The 22,379-nt window shown below is 43.0% G+C and overlaps 1 protein-coding gene across 2 annotated transcripts in view; it reads right to left on the reverse strand.

Annotated features, from left to right (window-relative positions):
• FBXL20 (F-box and leucine rich repeat protein 20) overlaps window positions 1-22,379 on the reverse strand; it is a 45,491-nt gene that overhangs the window by 3,534 nt on the left and 19,578 nt on the right. For both annotated transcript variants that reach the window (XM_088179529.1, XM_014885474.2), the window contains exons 3-13: window positions 21,988-22,042; window positions 20,275-20,349; window positions 15,781-15,875; window positions 12,748-12,816; window positions 9,003-9,098; window positions 8,723-8,849; window positions 6,666-6,740; window positions 5,470-5,600; window positions 4,017-4,077; window positions 2,205-2,249; window positions 586-642 (exon numbers count right to left, since the gene is read on the reverse strand). In XM_088179529.1, coding sequence (XP_088035655.1) covers window positions 586-642; window positions 2,205-2,249; window positions 4,017-4,077; window positions 5,470-5,600; window positions 6,666-6,740; window positions 8,723-8,849; window positions 9,003-9,098; window positions 12,748-12,816; window positions 15,781-15,875; window positions 20,275-20,349; window positions 21,988-22,042 — 886 coding nt within the window. The remainder of the gene's footprint in view (window positions 1-585; window positions 643-2,204; window positions 2,250-4,016; window positions 4,078-5,469; window positions 5,601-6,665; window positions 6,741-8,722; window positions 8,850-9,002; window positions 9,099-12,747; window positions 12,817-15,780; window positions 15,876-20,274; window positions 20,350-21,987; window positions 22,043-22,379) is intronic.

Below are 22,379 nucleotides of genomic sequence, written 5' to 3' on the forward strand. Positions count from 1 at the left end.
TTTTTAGGGTCAATTCCACGGTTCCAGGGGGAAGGCAGCTCTGGAGGGATGAGACCCCCCCAGGGTGGCACAGAGATTCCAGCACACCTGAGCCACCCATGAACCCACCTGTGGCCTCAGCCACCGTGGGAACGGCCCTGGCTCCAAGAGGCAGCAGGAACACGATGCCCCCCCCACCCCAGTGTGGATTTTTTTGGGGATTCAGCTGGGAAGGCCCCAAGGAGGAAGCAGGGCCCGAGCCAGGAGCTGGGGGATGCCCACACTGGAGAAGCCACATTCCCAAACCTCCCAGGACAGGAGACAAACCCAGGGGTGACAGAAACCAAATTCCCAGAGATTCAGCCCTGCAGATTCCTCTTCCCACAGCTGGACTAAGAGCAGGCAGATCCCACCTGGAATTCTGCTCCCAGGAGAATCCCCACAAGCCCTTTCCTGTGGGGGCCTGGAGGGGGATTCCTGTGAGCAGCAGGGGAGGGACAAGAGGCTCCTCAGGGTCAGGTTTTCAGGTTTTCTTCCCAACTGTGAAGTTTAAAATCCTTTTGTTTGGAGAAAGGAAATGCTGGAAGTGTCCCTTGGAATACTCACCAGGACCTGCAGCCGTGGACAGTGTATGGAAAGCTGGATTAGTGTGCTGTCTGTTATCTGGAAAAGAAGGAAAAACCTTTCCATGATGGTGCTGGACACAAGGAATTGTTGTTTTGTTTTTTTTTTTTCCCTCCAACCAAAGGAAAACTGCAGGATTTTCCCTAATCCATGAGATTTCCCCACAGCCCCTCCCCTGAGCCCCTCATCTCCTGCCCTTGGAGAACTGGAATGATTTTACCTTCCTGAAATCAGCTCCCCAATGGGGCTCAGATTCCCTCAATCCCAACACCCCGTGGATTCCTGGTTTTCTTCAGGAAAAGGAATCCCACACAAAGGTTCCCAATCCCAAACCCCCACTCGAGCTGCCTGGGATGGATCTGAGCCCTGGCTCAGCTTTGCCTGTTCCTTTTTAGGGTTAATTCCCAACCCTTCCTGCCTGGGCTCCTGGCATTCCCTTTTTATCTCCCAAATTTCTGCCCAGGAAGTGCAGGACACCGGGTCCAGCTGTGCATTCCAGCTGTTCCCAGGAGTCACAATCCCATTCCCATCCCAATCCCATCCCAATCCCATTCCAATCCCATTCCCTTTCCAATCCCATCCCAATCCCATTCCAATCCCATTCCCTTTTCCATTCCCATTCCAATTCCCATCCCAATCCAATCCCAATCCAATCCCATTCCCATTCCTATTCCAATCCCATCCCCATCCCAATCCCAATCCCATTCCCATCCCAATCCCATTCCATTCCTATTCCCATTCCAATCCCAATCCCAATCCCATTCCCATTCCAATCCCAATCCCATTCCATTCCTATTCCTATTCCCATTCCAATGCCATTCCAATCCCAATCCCAATCCCAATCCCATTCCTATTCCAATCCCATTCCCATCCCAATCCCAATCCAATCCCATTCCCTTTTCCATTCCCATTCCAATCCCAATCCCTTTTCCATTCCATTCCCTTTTCCATTCCAATCCCATTCTCATTCTAATCCCATTCCCATCCCAATCCCATTCCTATTCCAATCCTAATCCCAATCCCATTCTCATTCCAATCCCAATCCCATCCCCATTCCAATCCTAATCCCAATCCCATTCCCATTCCCATCCCAATCCCATTCCCATCCCAATCCCAATCCTAATCCCAATCCCATTCCCATCCCAATCCCATTCCCATCCCAATCCTAATCCCAATCCCATCCCCATTCCAATCCCATTCCCACCCCAATCCCATTCCCTTTGTCTCAGGCTCAATCCATTCCCAATCCACCCTGGGGTTTGGAGTTTTTTTCATGGAATTTTCACTCAATTCCATCCTTTTTCCCTCTAAATCCTCCAGCCCAGTTTGATTCCAATCCCCCCCAAATCTTTGCTGTTCCACAATTTCCCCCATGGTTTCCCAAATCAGGGCAAACTCCCATTATTTTTAGGGAGATAAGGAATTTTCTCTGGGATTTTCCCTCAAAAATCTGGGATTTTCTCTCACAAATCCATTCTTTGACCTGATTCCTGTCACTATTCAATTACAGCCACTCAGAATTCCACATTAAATTCTGATTTGGAGAAAATCTCCTGATTTTCCATCAATTTTCCACAACTCCCTGAGGTGCCATTTCCTACCTGGACACACTCTTCCAGATCCATTTTTTCAAGCTCATGGCAATTCTAGGAATAAAGAGAATTCCAAAAACCCATGGTGAGTATAAAGTCCAAATAGGGGGAAAAAAAAAAAAAAAACAAACCCCCAAAAACCCCAAAAAACCAAAACCAAAAACCAAAAAAAAACCCCCCAAAAACCCCCAAACAAAAAAACCCCAAAAAACAAAAAAACCCCCCAAAACAATAAAAAAAAACCCCAAAACAAAAAAAAAACCACAAAAAAACCCACAAAAAACCCCACCAAAAACCAAAACAAAATAAAAAAAACACAAAACCCCCCCAAAATTATATATATTAAAAATTATACAAAATTTCATATAAAATAATATATAAAATGTATAAAATTATATAGGAAAATGTAATAAATTTAATAAATATAATAAATATACATAATATAATAAACAGAAATAACAAATACATTCTATTGTAAATATAAATAGTATATTAAATAGAAATACTAATAAATAGTAATATATTAGTATTTATACTAATATAATATAAATACTAATATAAATATAAATATAGATATAAATATAGATATAAATATAAATATAAATCAAGCATCAGCACAACAGTTTTAATTTAAATTTAACAGTTTTAATTTAAAAATTACTCTTAATTTTCCTCCATGAAATATCACACCTGGAAGCAAAGTTTGCTGGTTTTTTTCCAAAGGATAATTAAGGAAATTTCACTCATTTAAAGAATTTTTTAATCATGGAGAGTAAAGGGAGTTAAATTTAGGGTCACTTGTAGATAAACAGTGAATTTGTAACTAAAATATTGAATATTTTAATTAAATTAAATTAAATTTTATTTAATATTTAATCCTCCCAGGTTTGTGAGCCAAAGATCCCATAAAGCAAATTTACCCAAATTAAAAGTATTTCTAAATTTCTAAATTTTCTAAATGTTCTAATTTTCTAAATTAAAAGTTTTCCCAAATTCAGTTTTCCCAATTCAGAGTTCTCCCAAATTAAAAGTTTTCCCAAATTAAAAGTTTTTCCCAATTAAAAACTTTTCCAAATTCAGAGTTTTCCCAAATGAAAAGTTGTCCCAAATGAAGTTTTCCAAAATTAAAAGTTTTCCCAAATTAAAGACTTTTCCCAAATGAAAATTTTACCCAATAAAAAGTTTCCCAAATGAAGTTTTCCCAAATAAGAAGTTTCTTACTTTTTTTTGTTTGTTTGTTTTATTTTGGTTTTTTTTGGTTTTGGGGTTTTTTTGGTTATTTTTGGTTTTTAATTTTTTTTTTAATTTTGGGGGTTTTTTTGTTCGTTTTTTGTTTTTTGGGGGTTTTTTTTGTTATTTTTCTTTGGTTTTGGTTTTATTTATTTTTGTTTTTTGTTTGTTTGGGGTTTTTTTGTTATTTTTGGTTTTTGTTTGGTTTTGGGTTTTGGTTTTTTGGGGTTTGTTATTTTTGGTTTTTTTTTGTTTTGTTTTGGGTTTTTTTTTTGTTATTTTTGGGTGGGGTTTTTTGTTATTTTTGTTTTTTGTTTCTTTTTTTGGTTGTTATTTTTGGGGTTTTGTTTGTTTTTGGTTTTTTCGGTTTTTTGTTTTGTTTTGTTTGTTTTCTTTTGTTTTTGTTTTTCTTTTGGTTTTGTTTTTTTTTGTTGTTGTTGGTTTAGGGGTTTTTTTTGGTTGTTGTTTTGGGGGGGTTGTTGTTGTTTTTTGTTGTTCTTGTTAGTTTTTTTGTTTATTTTGGGGGTTTTTTGGTTTTATTTTAATTTTAATTTTAATTTTAATTTTTAGCCTTGCAGAGGGAGCTCTTACCCTGGCCAGGGTGGTGAATCCCACGTCGGTGAGCTGGGAACACCTGGCCACTTCCAATATTCTGCAGGATACAAGGAAAAAAAAAACCAAAAAAAAACCCAACCAAAACTGTGCTGGAACCCCAAAAATCCAGGAAAAAATTGGGAATAACCCCGGGAATCCAAACCCAGCCCAGGAACAGCTCCAGGACCTGACACCCATGGGAGAGACCCTGGGATTTGGGGTGGGAATTCCTGCTCTGGAATTGGGAATTCCTGCCCTGGGATTTGGGATGAGAATTTTGGGGTGGGATGGGAATTCCTGCTCTGGAATTTGGGATGGGATAGAAATTCCTGCTCTGGAATTTGGGATGGGAATTCCTGCCCTGGGATTTGGGATGAGAATTTTGGGGTGGGATGGGAATTTCTGCTCTGGGATTGGGAATTCCTGCTCTGGATTTTGGGATGGGGTAGAAATTTCCTGCTCTGGAATTTGGGATGGGAATTCCTGCTCTGGAATTTGGGATAGAAATTCCTGCCCTGGAATTTGGGATAGAAATTCCTGCCCTGGAATTTGGGATGGGAATTCCTGCTCTGGATTTTGGGGTGGGATAGAAATTCCTGCTCTGGGATTGGGAATTCCTGCCCTGGAATTTGGGGTGGGATTGAAATTTCCTGCTCTGGAATTTGGGATGGGAATTCCTGCTCTGGAATTTGGGGTGGGAATTCCTGCCCTGGAATTTGGGGTGGGAATTCCTGCCCTGGAATTTGGGATGGGAATTCCTGCTCTGGAATTTGGGGTGAGATAGAAATTCCTGCTCTGGGATTTGGGATGGGAATTCCTGCCCTGGGATTGGGAATTCCTGCCCTGGAATTTGGATAAATGGATATAATATAGATATAATATGGATAATACATAATACAGATATTTGAGATAACTGGTTGGATATTCCCATGGATATCTGGGATATTCCCATGGATATTCCCATGGATATCTGGGATATTCCCATGGATATCTGGGATATTTCTGTGGCTGTGTGGATTAAAGGACTCACCTAGCTCTCACTGCAGAATTTCTGTTTTTAAAAGCTTGCAGAGTGTTTTATGTCCTCAATCTCTGGCCTTCACTAATTCCATGACTGCAGGTTTCTTTGGGAAATTTCTTTGCCCAATTTTTTTTTCCTCCAAAATGTCCCAATTCTTCCTTTCCTCCATTTCCCCCAATTTCTTTCCCGATTTTTTTTTTTTTCCCCCCCAGTTTTCCCCACCACACCGGGAGCTCTTCCACTCCACTCCACTCCACTCCAAACCCCCAAAAATTTACGGACAACTCAAAAAAAAAAAAAAAAACAAAAAAACAAAAAACGGGCAAAAAAATTTTTTTTTTTTTTTTTGGGGTGGGGTGGAACGACTCAGAGCACAACTGGACCCCCGTGCTGGGCTGTTCCATGGGGGAAATCCCGGGGAAATCTCACCGGAGGCGAGGGCAGTTCTGGCCCAGGGCGTTGAGGATGGCGTCGGTGATGTTGGAGCAGCCAGAAGCACACAGGGACTGCAGCTTGTGGCAGCCCCTGCAGATGGTGATGAGCCCCTCGTCTGTGATTTGCTGCCAGGGAAAAGCACAACAGCCTCAACCCAGGCTGGGATTTCATCTCCCACTTCCCAATTCCAGGGGTTTTTTGGTTTTTTTTTTTGGAGAAGGGGAGGATGGAGCTCGGTGGGAGGGATTTGGAGGGGAATGTTGTGGAGTTGGGCCTGGGGAGGGATGGGGGAAAGGGGCTGGGAATTCCTGCTTGGAAAGACACAGGAGCCTGTCCCAGGGCACAGGGGGTCTGTCCCCCCTGTCCCTGTGTCTGTCCCCCCTGTCCCTGGGTCTGTCCATCCTGTCCCTGTGTCTGTCCCAGGGCACAGGGGGTCTGTCCATCCTGTCCCTGTGTCTGTCCCTGTGTCTGTCCCCCCTGTCCCTGTGTCTGTCCCTGTGTCTGTCCCCCCTGTCCCTGTGTCTGTCCCCCCTGTCCCTGTGTCTGTCCCTGTGTCTGTCCCCCCTGTCCCTGTGTCTGTCCCCCCTGTCCCTGTGTGTGTCCCCCCGTCCCAGTGTCAGACTGTGATGGCACAGGCACAATCACACTTTTTTTGACACAAACACTTTTTTTGGACACAAACACACTTTTTTTTGGTCACAAACACTTTTTTTTTGACACAAACACTCTTTTTTTGAACACAAACACTTTTTTTGTCACAAACACACTGTTTTTGGTCACAAGCACACTGTTTTTGGTCACACACTGTTTTTTGTCACAAACACACTGTTTTTTGTCACAAACACACTGTTTTTGGTCACAAACACACTGTTTTTGTCACAAACACACTGTTTTTTGTCACAAACACACTGTTTTTGTCACAAACACACTGTTTTTGTCACAAACCCTCCTTTTTTTTCACACAAGCACTGTTTTTAGGCCCTGCAGAGCTGCCTGAGGAGCCCTCTGTGCAGGCACAGTCCTGGGTGGGCTCAGCCCCAGGTGAGAGCAGGGATTTTTCCCGAGGAGTTCCCAGGGAAGAGATGAATTCCCCCGGCCCAGGAAGGGGCTCAGGGTCCCCCCAGTGTCCCCAGGGAGCTGCAGGTGGCCCCGGGCAGGGCACAGGGGACACCCTGGGCAGGGCCACTCACCAGGCAGGTCTGCAGGTTCAGGGTCACCAGCTCAGGGCAGTGGGCACCGATGAACTTGAGAGCTTCATCCTCCAGCTGCAAGGGAGAGCACAGGGTGGGAACTGGGAGCACTGGGAACGATCCCACTGGGAACTGGGAGCACTGGGAATGACCCCACTGGGAACTGGGAGCACTGGGAATGATCCCAAGGGGAACTGGGAGCACTGGGAATGATCCCAAGGGGAACTGGGAGCAATGGGAATGACCCCACTGGGAACTGGGAGCACTGGGAATGATCCCAAGGGGAACTGGGAGCACTGGGAATGATCCCAATGGGAACTGGGAGCACTGGGAATGATCCCACTGGGAACTGGGAGCACTGGGAATGATCCCAATGGGAACTGGGAGCACTGGGAATGATCCCACTGGGAACTGGGAGCACTGGGAATGATCCCAATGGGAACTGGGAGCACTGGGAATGATCCCACTGGGAACTGGGAGCACTGGGAATGATCCCACTGGGAACTGGGAGCACTGGGAATGACCCCAGTGGGAACTGGGAGCACTGGGAATGATCCCAATGGGAACTGGGAGCACTGGGAATGATCTTAATGGGAACTGGGAGCACTGGGAATGATCCCAGTGGGACTGGGAGCACTGGGAATGACCCCACTGGGAACTGGGAATGACCCCAGTGGGAACTGGTAGCATTGGGAATGATCCCAATGGGAACTGGGAATGATCCCAGTGGGAACTGGGAGCACTGGGAATGACCCCACTGGGAACTGGGAGCACTGGGAATGATCCCAATGGGAACTGGGAGCACTGGGAATGACCCCAGTGGGAACTGGGAGCACTGGGAATGATCCCAGTGGGAACTGGGAACACTGGGAACGATCCCAATGGGAACTGGGAGCACTGGGAATGATCCCAGTGGGAACTGGGAGCACTGGGACTGCTACCAACACCGTGCCTGCCTGATGCTGTGTCAGTTGGATTCTGACTGTCAGTGTTTTGGGTTTTTCTGTAACACTGTATTTCTAATTCAATTTTTCCCAGTAAAGAACTGTTATTCCCATGGGAACAGGAATCTTGGTCTGAAATCCCCTTAATTTCAATATTCTCTTCATTTACAGGCAGCAGTTCACATTTTCCTTCTCAAGGAAGGCTCCTGCCTTTCTTAGCAGACACCTGTCTTCAAACCAAGACACACCTGCCCACCCTCTGGGGACCCCCAGGACCCCCCAGGACCCCCCAGCTGTGCCCGGGACCCCCAGCCACGCCCAGGACCCCCCAGGACCCCCCAGCTGTGCCCAGGACCCCCAGGACCCCCTCAGCCATGCCCAGGACATTCCAGGACCTCCCAACCCTGCCCAGGAGCCCCCAGCTGTGCCCATCCCACCCCAGCTGTGCCCAGGACCCCCAGGACCCCCCAGCCAGGCCCAGGACACCCCAGGATTCCCCAGCCGTGCCCAGGACCCCCAGAACCCCCTCAGCCGTGCCCAGGACATTCCAGAGCCTCCCAACCCTGCCCAGGACCCCCCAGCCATGCCCAGGACCCCCTCAGTCATACCCAGGACACCCCTAGCTGTGCCCAGGACCCCCCAGTGCTGCCCAGGACCCCCCCAGTGCTGCCCAGGACCCCCCCCAGTGCTGCCCAGGACCCCCAGCCAGGCCCAGGACACCCCAGGACCCCCCCAGCCATGCCAAGGATCCCCAGGACCCCCTCAGCCATGCCCAGGACATTCCAGGACCTCCCAACCCTGCCCAGGAACCCCCAGCAGTGCCCAAGACACCCCAGCCGTGCCCAGGACCCCCTCAGCCATGCCCAGGACCCCCCAGCCATGCCCAGGACCCCCCAGTGCTGCCCAGGACACCCCAGGACCCCCCCAGCCATGCCCAGGACCCCCAGGACCCCCTCAGCCATGCCCAGGACACCCCAGGACCCCCCCAGCCATGCCCAGGACACCCCAGGACCCCCCCAGCCATGCCCAGGACCCCCAGGACCCCCCAGGCGTGCCCAGGACACCCCAGGACCCCCCCCAGGCGTGGCCATCCCCCCTTTTCCAGAGCCATACCTGGGTGCAGCCCTTGAGGGACAGGGCCCGGAGCCCCCCACAGCCCCTGACCAGCGCCTGGATGCCGTCCTTGGTCACTTGGTCACACCAGGAGATGATGAGCTGCTCCAGCAGCGGGCACCCCTCACTGGGGACACGGGGACACGCGTGGGAACGCTCGTTTGTCACAGCAAAATGCACAGGGCACAGCCAGCCCTGCAGTGCTGGAGGATCCCTGAGGTCTTTTCCAGCTTTAATGGAGTGTAAAATTCCGTGGCAAAGCCCTGCTGTCAGCTCCTACCTCAGTGCCTTCAGGGACTGGTTGGTTATGGAGGTGCACGAAGCCAAATCCAGGTGCCTGAGTTTGGAGCAGAATTTGCTGAGGCTGGTGCAGGTGCTGCAAGAGACACACGGGGACATTCCTGCAGTGCAGTCACGCACGGGAGGTGTGATAATCGATAAAAGATAATTGATAATCACAAAAATATTGGGGTTTGTATAAACCTGAATGCTAAACTCTGAAGTGCAGCATGGACACGTGAGAAAGGAAATTAATTATATGATAAAATCATTCTGTTTAAAATCACCTTGTTATATTATCTATTATGTTACATTTTATTATATTATATTATGTTCTGTTTTCCAAATAAGTTGTAGCAGCTACCAGCTTGTAAAATCAGACTTCCCAAAAGCCTTTCCTGAATTTGGCTGATCAGTGCTGCCCATCCCAAGGATCAGATTTCCAGAACTTTCTGGTCTTTATCCCAAGGATCAGACTTCCAGAATTTTCTGGTGTTTATCCCAAGGATCAGACTTCCAGAATTTTCCTGGTCTTTATCCACAAGGATCAGATTTCCAGAACTTTCTGGTCTTTATCCCAAGAATCAGACTTCCAGAATTTTCCTGGTCTTTATCCCAAGGACCAGATTTCCAGAACTTTCTGGTCTTTATCCACAAGGATCAGACTTCCAGAATTTTCCTGGTCTTTATCCAAGGATCAGATTTCCAGAATTTTCTGGTGTTTATCCCAAGGATCAGGTCTGTGACTGATTTATCACCCAGAGCCTTTGGGAATTTATGGAAGGATTTTTATTTGACCACCACTGCTTACCTGGCACAATGATGACACCAAAAAAAAAAAAAAAAAAAAACCCCAAAATGATTGATTACAACAAGAAACCAGAGTGTGAGAAGAGGCTGCAAACCAAGGTTTGGGGGGTGTGGGGTGGGCAGTGACCCCTCCCCTTCCCCAGAGCTGTTTGATCTCTCTGTTCCCAATAAAATAATCTGAATTTGGAGACTTTGGCCTCTGATTTGTAACAATTGGGATGGGCTGAGGATGGAGCTGGGAGGGGCCCGGGCCAAGCTGGATTCTGGAACCCCCAACCCTGGGAAATTTGAGTTTCAATCCTGGGAAATTTTGAGTTTCAGTCCTGGGAAATTTGAGTTTCAATGCTGGGAAATTTTGAGTTTCTGGGATTTCTGACCCACCTGGAGAAGGCTCCAAATGTGGGAGATGGAGTTAAAATCATGGGGTTAAATAGTTAAACAGAAATGTGTGATTTCATATGGTGAAGGGTGTGGAATTTGGGATTTTTAAAATATAGTAATATATAGGGGACAAGATGGGGGAGTTATGGGACAGGAAGAGGATTTATGGGATTAGGATTTATGGGATAAGAAGAGGATTTATGGGACAAGATGAGGATTTATGGGATAAGATGGGGGATTTATGGGATAAGATGAGGATTTATGAGATGAGGATTTATGGGACAAGAAGAGGATTTATGGGATAAAATGAGGGATTTATGGGGTAAGATGAGGATTTATGGGACAAAATGAAGGATTTATGGGACAAGATGAGGAAATTATGGGATAAAATGAGGATTTATGGGATGAGGATTTATGGGACAAAATGGGGGATTTATGGGATAAAATGGGGGATTTATGGGATAAGATGGGGGATTTATGGGATAAGATGGGGGATTTATGGGATAAGATGAGGATTTATGGGACAAGATGGGGGATTTATGGGATAAATGGGGATTTATGGGATAAAATGAAGGATCTATGGGACAAGATGAGGATTTATGGGACAAAATGGGGGATTTATGAGATAAGATGGGGGATTTATGGGATAAAATGAGGATTTATGAGATGAGGATTTATGGGACAAGAAGAGGATTTATGGGATAAAATGAGGGATTTATGGGGTAAAATGAGGATTTATGGGACAAGATGAGGAAATTATGGGATAAAATGAGGATTTATGGGACAAAATGGGGGATTTATGGGACAAGATGAGGATTTATGGGACAAGAAAAGGAGTTATGGGATAAAATGAAGGATTTATGGGACAAGATGGAGGAATTATGGGATAAATGGGGATTTATGGGATGAGGATTTATGGGACAAGATGGAATTATGGGATAAGAAGAGGATTTATGGCATGGGGTTTTATGGGACAAGATGGAGGAATTATGAGATAAAATGAGGAATTATGGGATAAAATGAGGGATTTATGGGACAAAATGAGGGTTTATGGGACAAGATGGGGAAATTATGGGATAAAATGAGGATTTATGGGACAAGATGGGGAAATTATGGGATAAAATGAGGATTTATGGGATTAGGATTTATGGGATAAGAAGAGGATTTATGGGACAAAATGGGGGATTTATGGGATAAAATGAGGATTTATGGGATGAGGATTTATGGGGTAAGATGAGGATTTATGGGGTAAAATGGGGGATTTATGAGATAAGATGGGGGTTTTATGGGATAAAATGAGGATTTATGGGACAAAATGGGGGATTTATGGGATGAGGATTTATGGGATAAGAAGAGGATTCATGGGATAAAATGAGGGATTTATGGGACAAGATGAGGAAATTATGGGATAAAAGGAGGATTTATGGGATGAGGATTTATGGGACAAGATGAGGATTTATGGGACAAAATGGGGGATTTATGAGATAAGATGGGGGATTTATGGGATAAAATGAGGATTTATGGGATAAAATGAAGGATTTATGGGACAAGATAAAGGAATTATGGGATAAATGGGGATTTATGGGATAAAATGAGGATTCATGAGATGAGGATTTATGGGACAAGAAGAGGATTTATGGGATAAAATGAGGGATTTATGGGGTAAGATGAGGATTTATGGGACAAGATGGGGAAATTATGGGATAAAATGAGGATTTATGGGATGAGGATTTATGGGGTAAAATGAGGATTTATGGGACAAAATGGGGGATTTATGAGATAAGATGGGGGATTTATGGGATAAAATGAGGATTTATGGGGTAAGATGAGGATTTATGGGATGAGGATTTATGGGATGAGGATTTATGGGATAAGATGGGGGATTTATGGGATAAGATGGGGGATTTATGGGGTAAAATGAGGAATTATGGGGTAAAGTGAGGATTTATGGGATAAAATGAGGATTTATGGGATAAAATGAGGATTTATGGGGTAAAATGAGGATTTATGGGATAAAATGAGGATTTATGGGGTAAAATGAGGGATTTATGGGATAAAATGTAGATTTTTTGGGTGTTGTCTCTCTTTTCCTCCCTCTCCATGGTTTCAGGCAGTGTTTTTTGGTTGCACTGAGGGTCACAGGGATTTGCTTCTTGGTTAAAAATAAAATTAATACAGGAGTCAATCCTTTGTTGGAATATTTAACTTTAAAAGACTTTGAATTAGCTAAACTCAGCTCCATTTTGCTCACTTTTAGCTGGTAGCTGGAACTCTCTGTAATTTAAATAAAATTTATCATTGAATGGGAAATTCACCTCCTTTGTGCTTTTAATTCTACCTCTGAGTGAAGACAAAAAAAAAAAAAAAAAAAATGAAAACAAGCCATTAATTAATTGCTGTAATTAACCCATTGAGAGCTGGAGCAGCCTGGGATGGTCCCTGCCATGATGGGATTTAATTCTCCCAACCCAAAGAATTCCAGGATTCCATGGAAAATCTTCAATTTTGGGTTTTTTTTTTTTTTTTTTTTGGGAAAAGGGAAGAGTTTTACTCACGTGTCTGAGATCTTGGTGCAACCATTGAGGTTCAACACTTCGATGTTCCTGCAGTTCTGGGCAAAGGTCCTTGGGGAAAGGGAAAAAAAAATTAAAAAAAAAATAAATAAACCATTGGATTTGTCAGGAAATGGAATTGCAGGTGGTTTAAAACATGGCAGGTTAAAGTTTTACTGAATGGTCTCCAAGAAATGAAAGAAGAGAGAAAAATCGAGAAGGAAATAAAAAAAATTAAAAGAATGAAGAAAGGAATTAAGAAAATCAAAATGAAAATCAGGATGAAAATCAGAATGAAAATCAAGAAAGAAGAAAATCCAGAAAATCATGAAAGGAAGAAATAATCAAGAAAAGAATCAAGAAAAATCAGGAAGAAAAGGAAGAAAAGAATCAACAAAGAAGAAAATCAGAAGAAAATCCAGAAAATCAAGAAAAAAGGAAATAATCAAGAATAAAATAATCAAGAAAATCAGGGAGAAAACCAAGAGGAAATCAGTAAAGAAGAAAAGGAAGAAAATGATCAAGGAAATGAAGAAGAAAATCAGGAACAAACCCAAGAAATTCCTGATTTCTGCTGCTCCCCCTGGGATGTCCCAGAGTCACCCCCAGCACTTGGATTTATTGGAATCAGAATTGAGAGAGGTGGCTGCTGGGTGAGCTTCAAAATGATAATAAATTAAGTGATTAAAAAAAAAAATAAATTGAGTGATAAAAAATGATAAATTCTAAAAAAAACGACAAATGAAATGATAAAAAGTGGCAAAATAAATGGAAAGAAGACAAAATAAATTATAAAAAAGACAAATTAAATTATAAAAACGACAAATGAAATTATAAAAAGTATTAATGAAATGATAAAAATGAAAAATTAAATTATAAAAATGAAAAATTAAATTATAAAAAATGAAAAATGAAATGATAAAAAATGACAAATTAAATTATTAAAAATTATTAAGTGATAAAAATGACGAACGATAAAAATTGACAAATTAAATGAAAAAAGGACAAATGAAATGATAAAAAAATGACAGATTAGATTATTAAAAATATTAAATTATAAAAATGACAAACGATAAAAATTGACGAATTAAATGAAAAAAGGACAAATGAAATGATAAATATGAATGTAATAATAAAAATTGAAAAATTAAATTATAAAAATGGCAAATGAAATTATAAAAAAGACAAATTCAATTATAAGAAATGAAAAATTATATTTTACATTTACATAAAACCTATCAAAACTGCTAAAATTACCATATTATCAAGAAGAAAATCCAGAAGAAAATCCAGAAAAGAATCAAGAAAGAAGAAAATCCAGATCAGGAAAGGAGGAAAGAATCAAGAAAAGAATCAAGAAAAATCAAGAAGAAAAGCAAGAAAAGAATCGAGAAAGAAGAAAATCCAGAAGTATCAAGAAAGAAAGAAATAATTAAGAATAAAAGAATCCAGAAAAACAAGAAAAACAAGAAGAAAATCAAGAAGGAAATCAGTAAAGAAGAAAGGAATTGAAAAAGAAAAATCAAGAAAGTGAAGGAGAAAATCAAGGAGAAAATCAAGGAGATGAAGAAAATGAAGAAGGAAATGAAGGAGAAAATGAAGGAGAAAATGAAGGAGAAAATGAAGAAAATCAAGAAGAAAAGAAGAAAAAAAATGAGAAGAAAATGAAGAAGAAAGTGAAGAAGAAAAGAAAATCAAGAAGCAAATCAAGAAAATGAAGAAGAAAATCAAGAAAGTGAAGGAGAAAGTGAAGGAGAAAATCAAGGAGGAAATCAAGGAGAAGGAAATGAAGAAGAAAGTGAAGAAGAAAATCAAGAAAATCAAGAAGAAAATGAAGAAGAAGAAAAAAAACGAAGAAGAAAAAAATGCAGAAGAAGAAAATGCAGAAGAAGAAAAGAAGAAAATCAAGGAGAAGATGAAGAAGAAAATGCAGAAGAAGAAAACGAAGAAGAAAAGAAGAAAATCAAGGAGAAGATGAAGAAGAAAATGAAGAAGAAAAGAAGAAAATCAATGAGAAAATGCAGAAGAAAAGAAGCAAATCAAGGAGAAGGAAATGAAGAAGGAAGTGAAGAAGAAAAACAAGAAAATCAAGAAGAAAATGAAGAAGAAGAAAATGAAGAAGAAGAAAATGAAGAAGAAAAAAACGAAGAAAAAAAAATGAAGAAGAAAATGAAGAAGAAGAAAAGAAGAAAATCAAGGAGAAGATGAAGAAGGAAATGAAGAAGAAAATGAAGAAAATGCAGGGTTTGGGGGAATTTCTCCTTTGCTCTGAGGCAGAAAATTCCCTCCCAGATCATTCTCTGAACTCCAGTTATTGGCTCAGCAATTCTACACCAAAACTGCCTTTCACTCCAGAAACAGAACATGAAATAGAAATAGACATGAAATAGAAACAGAAAATGAAATAGAAATAGAAATAGAAATGAAATAGAAATAGAAATGAAATAGAAATAGAAAATGAAATAGAAATAGAAAACGAAATAGAAAATGAAATAGGAAATGAAATAGAAATAGAAATGAAATAGAAATGAAATAGAAATGAAATAGAAACAGAAAATGAAATAGAAATAGAAAACGAAATAGAAAGAGAAAATGAAAATGAAGTAGAAATAGAAAATGAAATAGAAATGGAATAGAAAATGAAAATGAAATAGAAATGGAATAGAAATAGAAAACGAAATAGAAATGAAATAGGAAATGAAATAGAAATAGAAAATGAAATAGAAATGAAATAGAAAATGAAATAGAAAATGAAATAGAAAATGAAAATGAAATAGAAATAGAAAATGAAAATGAAATAGAAATGGAATAGAAAATGAAATAGAAATGGAATAGAAAATGAAATAGAAATGGAATAGAAAATGAAATAGAACATGAAATAGAAATGAAATAGAAATGAAAATGAAATAGAAATGAAATAGAATTAGAAATGAAATCGCACTGAAACCGCACTGGAATCGCACAGTTCACTGCAGAGATCGGACACCGCATTTGTGCTCCCGGTGCAGCTCCCGCCCCCCGAGGTCCCGGCTGTACCTGAGGGCGTTGTCCCCCACGCCCTGGCAGCCCCTGAGGCTCAGCTTCCGCAGGAATCCCCCGCATCTCTTGGAAATGTTCTCCACCACCCGGCCCTGGGGGACACAGCACAGCCCCGTGAGAGCTGCAGGACACGCCGGGGGAAGGTCGGGCACGTTTGTTCTCGGAGGGAGGGAGGGAGGGAATGAAAGGGATGTGGGGGTGGGGGGGGGGTTTTGGGGTCCCTTTGGGATCCCTGAGGCTGCTCCTGCAGCCCTCAGTGACACAGCAAACTCCTGAGCCTTGCCCAGACTGAATTCGGCTCGTGCTGAGCCCTCACACCAGCAGGGAAAAGAGACCAGCACATGCAGAAAGGCACAAAATAACAAAATAACAGTTTATTTTATTCTATTCTATTCTATTCTATTCTATTCTATTCTATTCTATTCTATTCTATTCTATTCTATTCTATTCTATTCTATTCTATTCTATTCTATCCTATCCTATTCTATTCCATTCCACTTTTTTCCACTCCATTCTATTCTATTCCACTCCATTCTAGTTTATTCCATTCCATTCCATTCCATTCCATTCCATTCCATTCCATTCCATTCCAGTTTATTCTATTCCATTCTAGTTAATTCCATTCTATTCCATTCCATTCTACTCTATTCCAGTTTATTCCACTCCATTCCAGTTTATTCTATTCTATTCCACTCCATTCTAGTTCATTCCATTCCACTCCATTCCATTCCATTCCATTCCATTCCATTCCATTCCATTCCATTCCATTCCATTCCATTCCATTCCATTCCATTCCACTCCATTCCACTCCATTCCATTCCATTCCATTCCATTCCATTCCATTCCATTCCATTCCATTCCATTCCATTCCATTCCATTCCATTCCATTCCACTCCATTCCACTCCACTCCACTCCACTCCATTCCATTCCATTCCATTCCATTCCATTCCATTCCATTCCATTCCATTCCATTCCACTCCATTCCACTCCATTCCATTCCATTCCATTCCATTCCATTCCATTCCATTCCATTCCATTCCATTCCATTCCATTCCATTCCATTCCATTCCATTCCATTCCATTCCATTCCATTCCATTCCATTCCACTCCATTCCATTCCACTCCATTCCATTCCATTCCATTCCATTCCATTCCATTCCATTCCATTCCATTCCATTCCATTCCATTCCATTCCATTCCACTCCATTCCACTCCATTCCATTCCATTCCATTCCATTCCATTCCATTCCATTCCATTCCATTCCATTCCATTCCATTCCATTCCATTCCATTCCATTCCATTCCATTCCATTCCACTCCATTCCATTCCATTCCATTTTATTCTATTCCATTCTAGTTTATTCCATTCCATTTTATTCTAGCTTATTCTATTCCATTCCAGTTTATTCCATTCAGTCATCCTATCTAGCACATACAAAGGTTATTGTTTTACAGGGTTTTTTGTATCTTTGGAGGGTTTTGCAGTTTGCACCAATTACCAAGGGAATTCTACATTCTGACCAATCCCTGAGGGATTTCACATTCAAAGCTGGCCTGTGGATACTGAAAGAGGATGAGCCACTAATATTGGAGATAGATCAGAGGGTCTAAAAGGGGGGGAAGCAAAATTCCTTTTGTATTCCCCATTTCACAGCCATTTCTCATCTCTAAGCTCTGGTTTTCCAAGGGGCCTGTTCTGAGGGTGCAGGGAGACTTTCTTCTTCATTAATATTTTCTGCTCCCTCCACAGGGATGGGTTAAAGGAGGGGAGGGGGAATTTTTATTCAGCTTCTGAAGATGGAGAGATGAGCAGTAATCACCTAAAATAAATCAGCTCAAGAATTCTGAGGAATTTCCTTCATTTTGGAGCTACTGGACACGGGCACAGACTCCCCAGATCCCAGATTTCCCAGCACAGCCAATGGATAAACTCCAATTTCTATTCAACACAGACATGAGCATGACAAAAATGTCGAATTTGTCTTTACAAACGAGCTGTGGATCTGCTGGTTGATAAGACCAGCACTGAGAGATCAAAGAAACAATGGGATGGATTCCACTGATTGATGAATGGAAAAAAGATATTTGCCTTTACAAACAAACTGCAGGTTTGCTGAGAAATGAAATTGGATATTGAAAGATGAAAGAAGCAACAGGGAAAAACTATAAATTGTGTAAGAATTAAAAATGCAAAGGGAGGGTTGTACATTAGAGGGGAATCTCAGGGATCAGGGGTTTGGGAAGTCTGGGCCTCTCAGGCACCTCAGCAATGGGGAAAGAGAGAGGGAAATGTGGGTGGGAAATTGGGATAAAAAGGGAGGCTGTGTCCTCCACAAATCGGAGGGATCCCAGGGGAATGTCCCATGGCCTCTCCCTTTATTCAATAAATCAAAAAGGATTCCTCTGTCTCGTTTTTGGACATAAACTCTGGTGTTTGTGGATTCATTTTCCTGACAAGCAGAACCAGCCCACGAGTTTTGCTCCTGCAGGAAAAGGGATTCAGGAAAATGGATTCAACCATTTACTCCTCAGAGTTCCAGAAAAGGCTTTTAAATCTCAAATCTGGATCCAAAGACCCCATTAAAGCCAGGATTTACCTCTCCCCTAGGACCAAAGGGCAAAACCACCCGAGTGGTTTTGTAATTATTTATAATATTTGTACCAGAAAGTCAGAACCTTCCCCTGCACTTTGGCTGCTCCTCACAGAGCAGGAGCACCCCTGGGTCCCTCCATCATTAACTGGCATTTGGGATCTCTGTGAGATGAGGATTTTATTCCACAATCTCTTCTCCTGTTTTCTAAAAATAAAAAAACCCAAACCAGCCACCAGGCTCAACACAAGCCCAGCAGGAGAGTGGGAGCTGGGCTGGCCAGGGGAGCTCTGGGGACACCACAGGGGCTCGACTTCCAGAGCTCTGAGAAAAGGTTGGGAAAGCTGAAACCCTCCCTGGCTTTGCAATTCCTCGAGAAAAAATTATAAATTCTGCTCAAATGAGAGGAGCCAAATGCGTTTCTATGAAGAATTCACACGGAGTGATGGATTGAACTCTGTTACAGCAGAGCCAGGAGGGCTCAGCAGGAATTTGGAGGTGAGGTTCAACAAATTGCAGAGTTTTGTTTTGAGAGGGGAAGCCTGGGCTAAGGCAAGAACGTGGGTTTGATGTGCAGGGACAGGAAAACCACCCAAAAATCAGTGAGGAATGGGAAAAGCCTGGTTTGTATTCCCAGGCTGAGCTGCCCAGTCCCATCTCCTCACATCAGGAACGCTGAGATCTCCACTCGGAATCAATCACTGCACGGTTTTAAAATGGAATTGATGAGATTTCCAGGGCACGTTATGAGGTGAAGGATTCATCATGAATCCAAAATCCCTCATTTCCCTCCCTCAGACCCTGCTGAGGTGACAGTGCCACCTCCTGCTCCTCACCCCTGACTCTCAGCTGCACTGAGGGATTATTTTAACACTTCCCTGAAAAATCAGGGGTGGATTTCACACAAGGTGGGAACTTTCACTCAGCAGCTGCTTGATGCCTCTGTCCACCACAAGTTAAAGCCACACACTCCCAATTTCCCTCCTCCAGGGTGAAACATTCCCCATTTCCCTCCTCCAGGGTGAAACATTCCCCATTTCCCTCCTCCAGGGTGAAACATTCCCCATTTCCCTCCTCCAGGGTGAAACATTCCCAATTTCTCTCCTCCAGGGTGAAACATTCCCAATTTCTCTCCTCCAGGGTGAAACATTCCCAATTTCCCTCCTCCAGGGTAAAACATTCCCAATTTCTCTCCTCCAGGGTGAAACATTCCCCATTTCTCCCCTCCAGGGTGAAACATTCCCAATTTCCCCACTCCAGGGTGAAACATTCCCAATTTCCCTCCTCCAAACTGTTTTAAACAGGACAAAACATCCTGCTAAGAGATTTAAGGATTGGGTTTTTTTCCTCATCCCTTTTCCTTTTTCAGACAATTTGAATTTTCAGCTCCAGCCTCACTGGTGCTGCAGAATCCCCATCCCACAGGTTCAGCCACAATGGAGCAGCTGCATCTTTTAGGGACAATTTGGACCTTGTCCTTCTTCAAATCATCTTCAATTTCAATTTTTGGTATTAAAGACACAAATTATTTCAGGCCATGATTCCACAGACATTCAGTCCTCATGTTCTTATCTGAGTGCAAGGAGGAGTAGCTTAAATTTTCTTCCATACAAGCAGCAGTTTTCCCCAAAAATGTACTTTTTCTACTAATTTCTCTTTTTGGAACAGACAAAAACTCCTTTCCTTCCATTACTACCAGAATTCTGTCCATTTTCAAAAGCTGAATGGATTGCCAAGACTTTCAAAGACTCCCCGAAGCTGAAGAACTGAAATTAATGATTTCTGTCTCCAGGGAAGGTAGAAAGGGTTACACTGGGAGTATTAATCCATTCTAGGCTGTAATTACATTTTAACAAGAAAAAAAAAAAAAAATGGATTTGTATGTCACTTTAATTATACCTCAATATCCCTCTGGAAATCAAACAGGTCAATTCGTTGCCAGTTACTGCCATCCAGGGCCAGAACATTCCATGCCTTTATTGGGGGGAAAAAAAAATGTAAATGTGTGGTTAATATGAAAAAAAAAAAAATTTAAAAAGTCAGTGAGGATCTAGTCACAGTTTGTTCCTTTGAGAAAACAACATTTTGTCCCAGGTGGGAAAGCAGCAGGGAGAGCTGGGCAGGCACCAGGGTCCCTGGAATTTGGAATTTTGAGTCCTCCAGGTAGGGAAGAGCTGCCCTGGGAGGTGCAGGTGTGAGCCAGGAGAGTGCCTGGAGCTGGGGCATCCTCACATTCCAGGCTGGAATTTCCTCCCCAACACCTCAGAGGACACCTGGGCACAGGTGAGGACCCCACAGCTGCACTGACAGAGGTTTGGTTTTTGTGTAAATCACCAGAATTTTTGTGGTTCCTGCTCCAGAGGAGAAGCAGGAACTCGGGAGTTGGTGCTGTCAGCCAGCTGGGGAGCACAGAGCTGGATTGAAAGTTCCAGTTATGGCATCCAGGTAAAGAAATGGATCTTGTAATAACCAGGAATGCCAGGGGGATAAACACGGGGGGATTTTCCAGCCCAAATCCCACGTGCACTGAGCTCCTCCCCAGCACAGAACAGCAGCTCTTGGGCAGGAGTTAGTGCAGAGTTACGACAGATGACAGAAGTGAGCATTAATTGATATTTTTTAGGGGTTTAAACCTCACTGCTGATGTTTAAGATGTAGAAAAAAGCAGTGGGAAATGCCCCAGCAGCTGCACAATTCCATGGGAAGTGCAGGGAAGGTTCCAGAGCCTCCCTGCCCATCCCTGCAGGGACTTGCATGGGATGCAGAGAGCCCAGGACAGCCCAGGGGGGCAGCCTGGCATTGGCAGGGAAGCCCTGAGAGCCCAGTGGGGCCAGCACTGCCCTGCTGGCTTTCAGCTGGCAGCTCCTTCCCTGCACAACCTGTGCTACTCCAGTGACAACTGGGATGCCCACACACCAAACTGGGTAGTTTTAAATGCTATTAAACGTATTTTTAATTCTTTTTTTTTTTTAAATTTCAATGTGTTTAAGAGTAATTAAATGAGCGGTGGTTGAGGTTTGGAGCCAGGACTGATGGGTCTGTGCAGGTGTCACCCAGCCAGGATGGTGAACACACCTTCCCTGGGTCAGGAAAAAGCACCTGAATAAACCTGGCAGCTCCAGCTAAACCTTCCAGGGCAGCTGGAGGAATTCTCCCAAGCAAATATTCCAAGTTGGGTTTCATTAAGTGAAGGCCACAAAGAATTAAAACAACCCCTCCCTTTATTTCCATGCTTACTCCAACTACACCCAAGGAGAAAATGAATATTCATTGACTGTGCAGCATCTTTGTGAATCAAAATTCCTGAATTTCCACCAAAACCCACGGGATTTGTTGGGATTTCAGCAGGGTGAGCTCCCTGTACAAACCCAGAATGAAGGGAGAGTTCTGGGTAAAACATCAGCCCCCTTCACTTTGGACCTGGGACACTGGAAAATGCAATTCCAGCTTGGAATTCCCTGTGACTGCTGCTATGGGAATTTTCCAGGACTTCCAGGGGCCATTAAACAATCCCAGCTGAGTGGCACAAAGCTCACCTGGGGGGGAGAGGGGGGATTGGCACCCAAATCCAACCCCCTGCTAAAATCCACCAGGAAGGAGGAAGGTTCTTACCCTGGAAACTTGAGCACAACGACACAGAGTGACCACATCCAGGAAAGAGAAAATTCTGGAACAGAAATAAGAGATACCTTCTTGGTTTATTGACATTTTAAAACAAAAGGGATGTGGAAAACAAAGGGAGGGGAGGGGGAAAATAAAAGGACTGGGACAGCAAAAGTTCTTTGTGATTCGGCTGAAAGCTGAACTGTGAAAGGAAGTGCAGAGGCAGCAGTTCCCAAATGGAAGCAAAACACGGCCATGGAAACAGAAACCTCACACCTTGGAGAGGTTCCTGAGCCCAAACCTGTGACTGCTCACCCCGAGGGACCCTCGGGGAGCCCCACACTGAGCCAGGACAGGGAGCAGCACCGGGGACACCGAGCGGCACCGGGAGCGGCACCGGG

The sequence above is a fragment of the Sturnus vulgaris genome, chromosome 27 (assembly GCF_052056855.1).
Source record: "Sturnus vulgaris isolate bStuVul1 chromosome 27, bStuVul1.hap1, whole genome shotgun sequence".
NCBI classification, from domain to species: Eukaryota; Metazoa; Chordata; class Aves; order Passeriformes; family Sturnidae; genus Sturnus; species Sturnus vulgaris.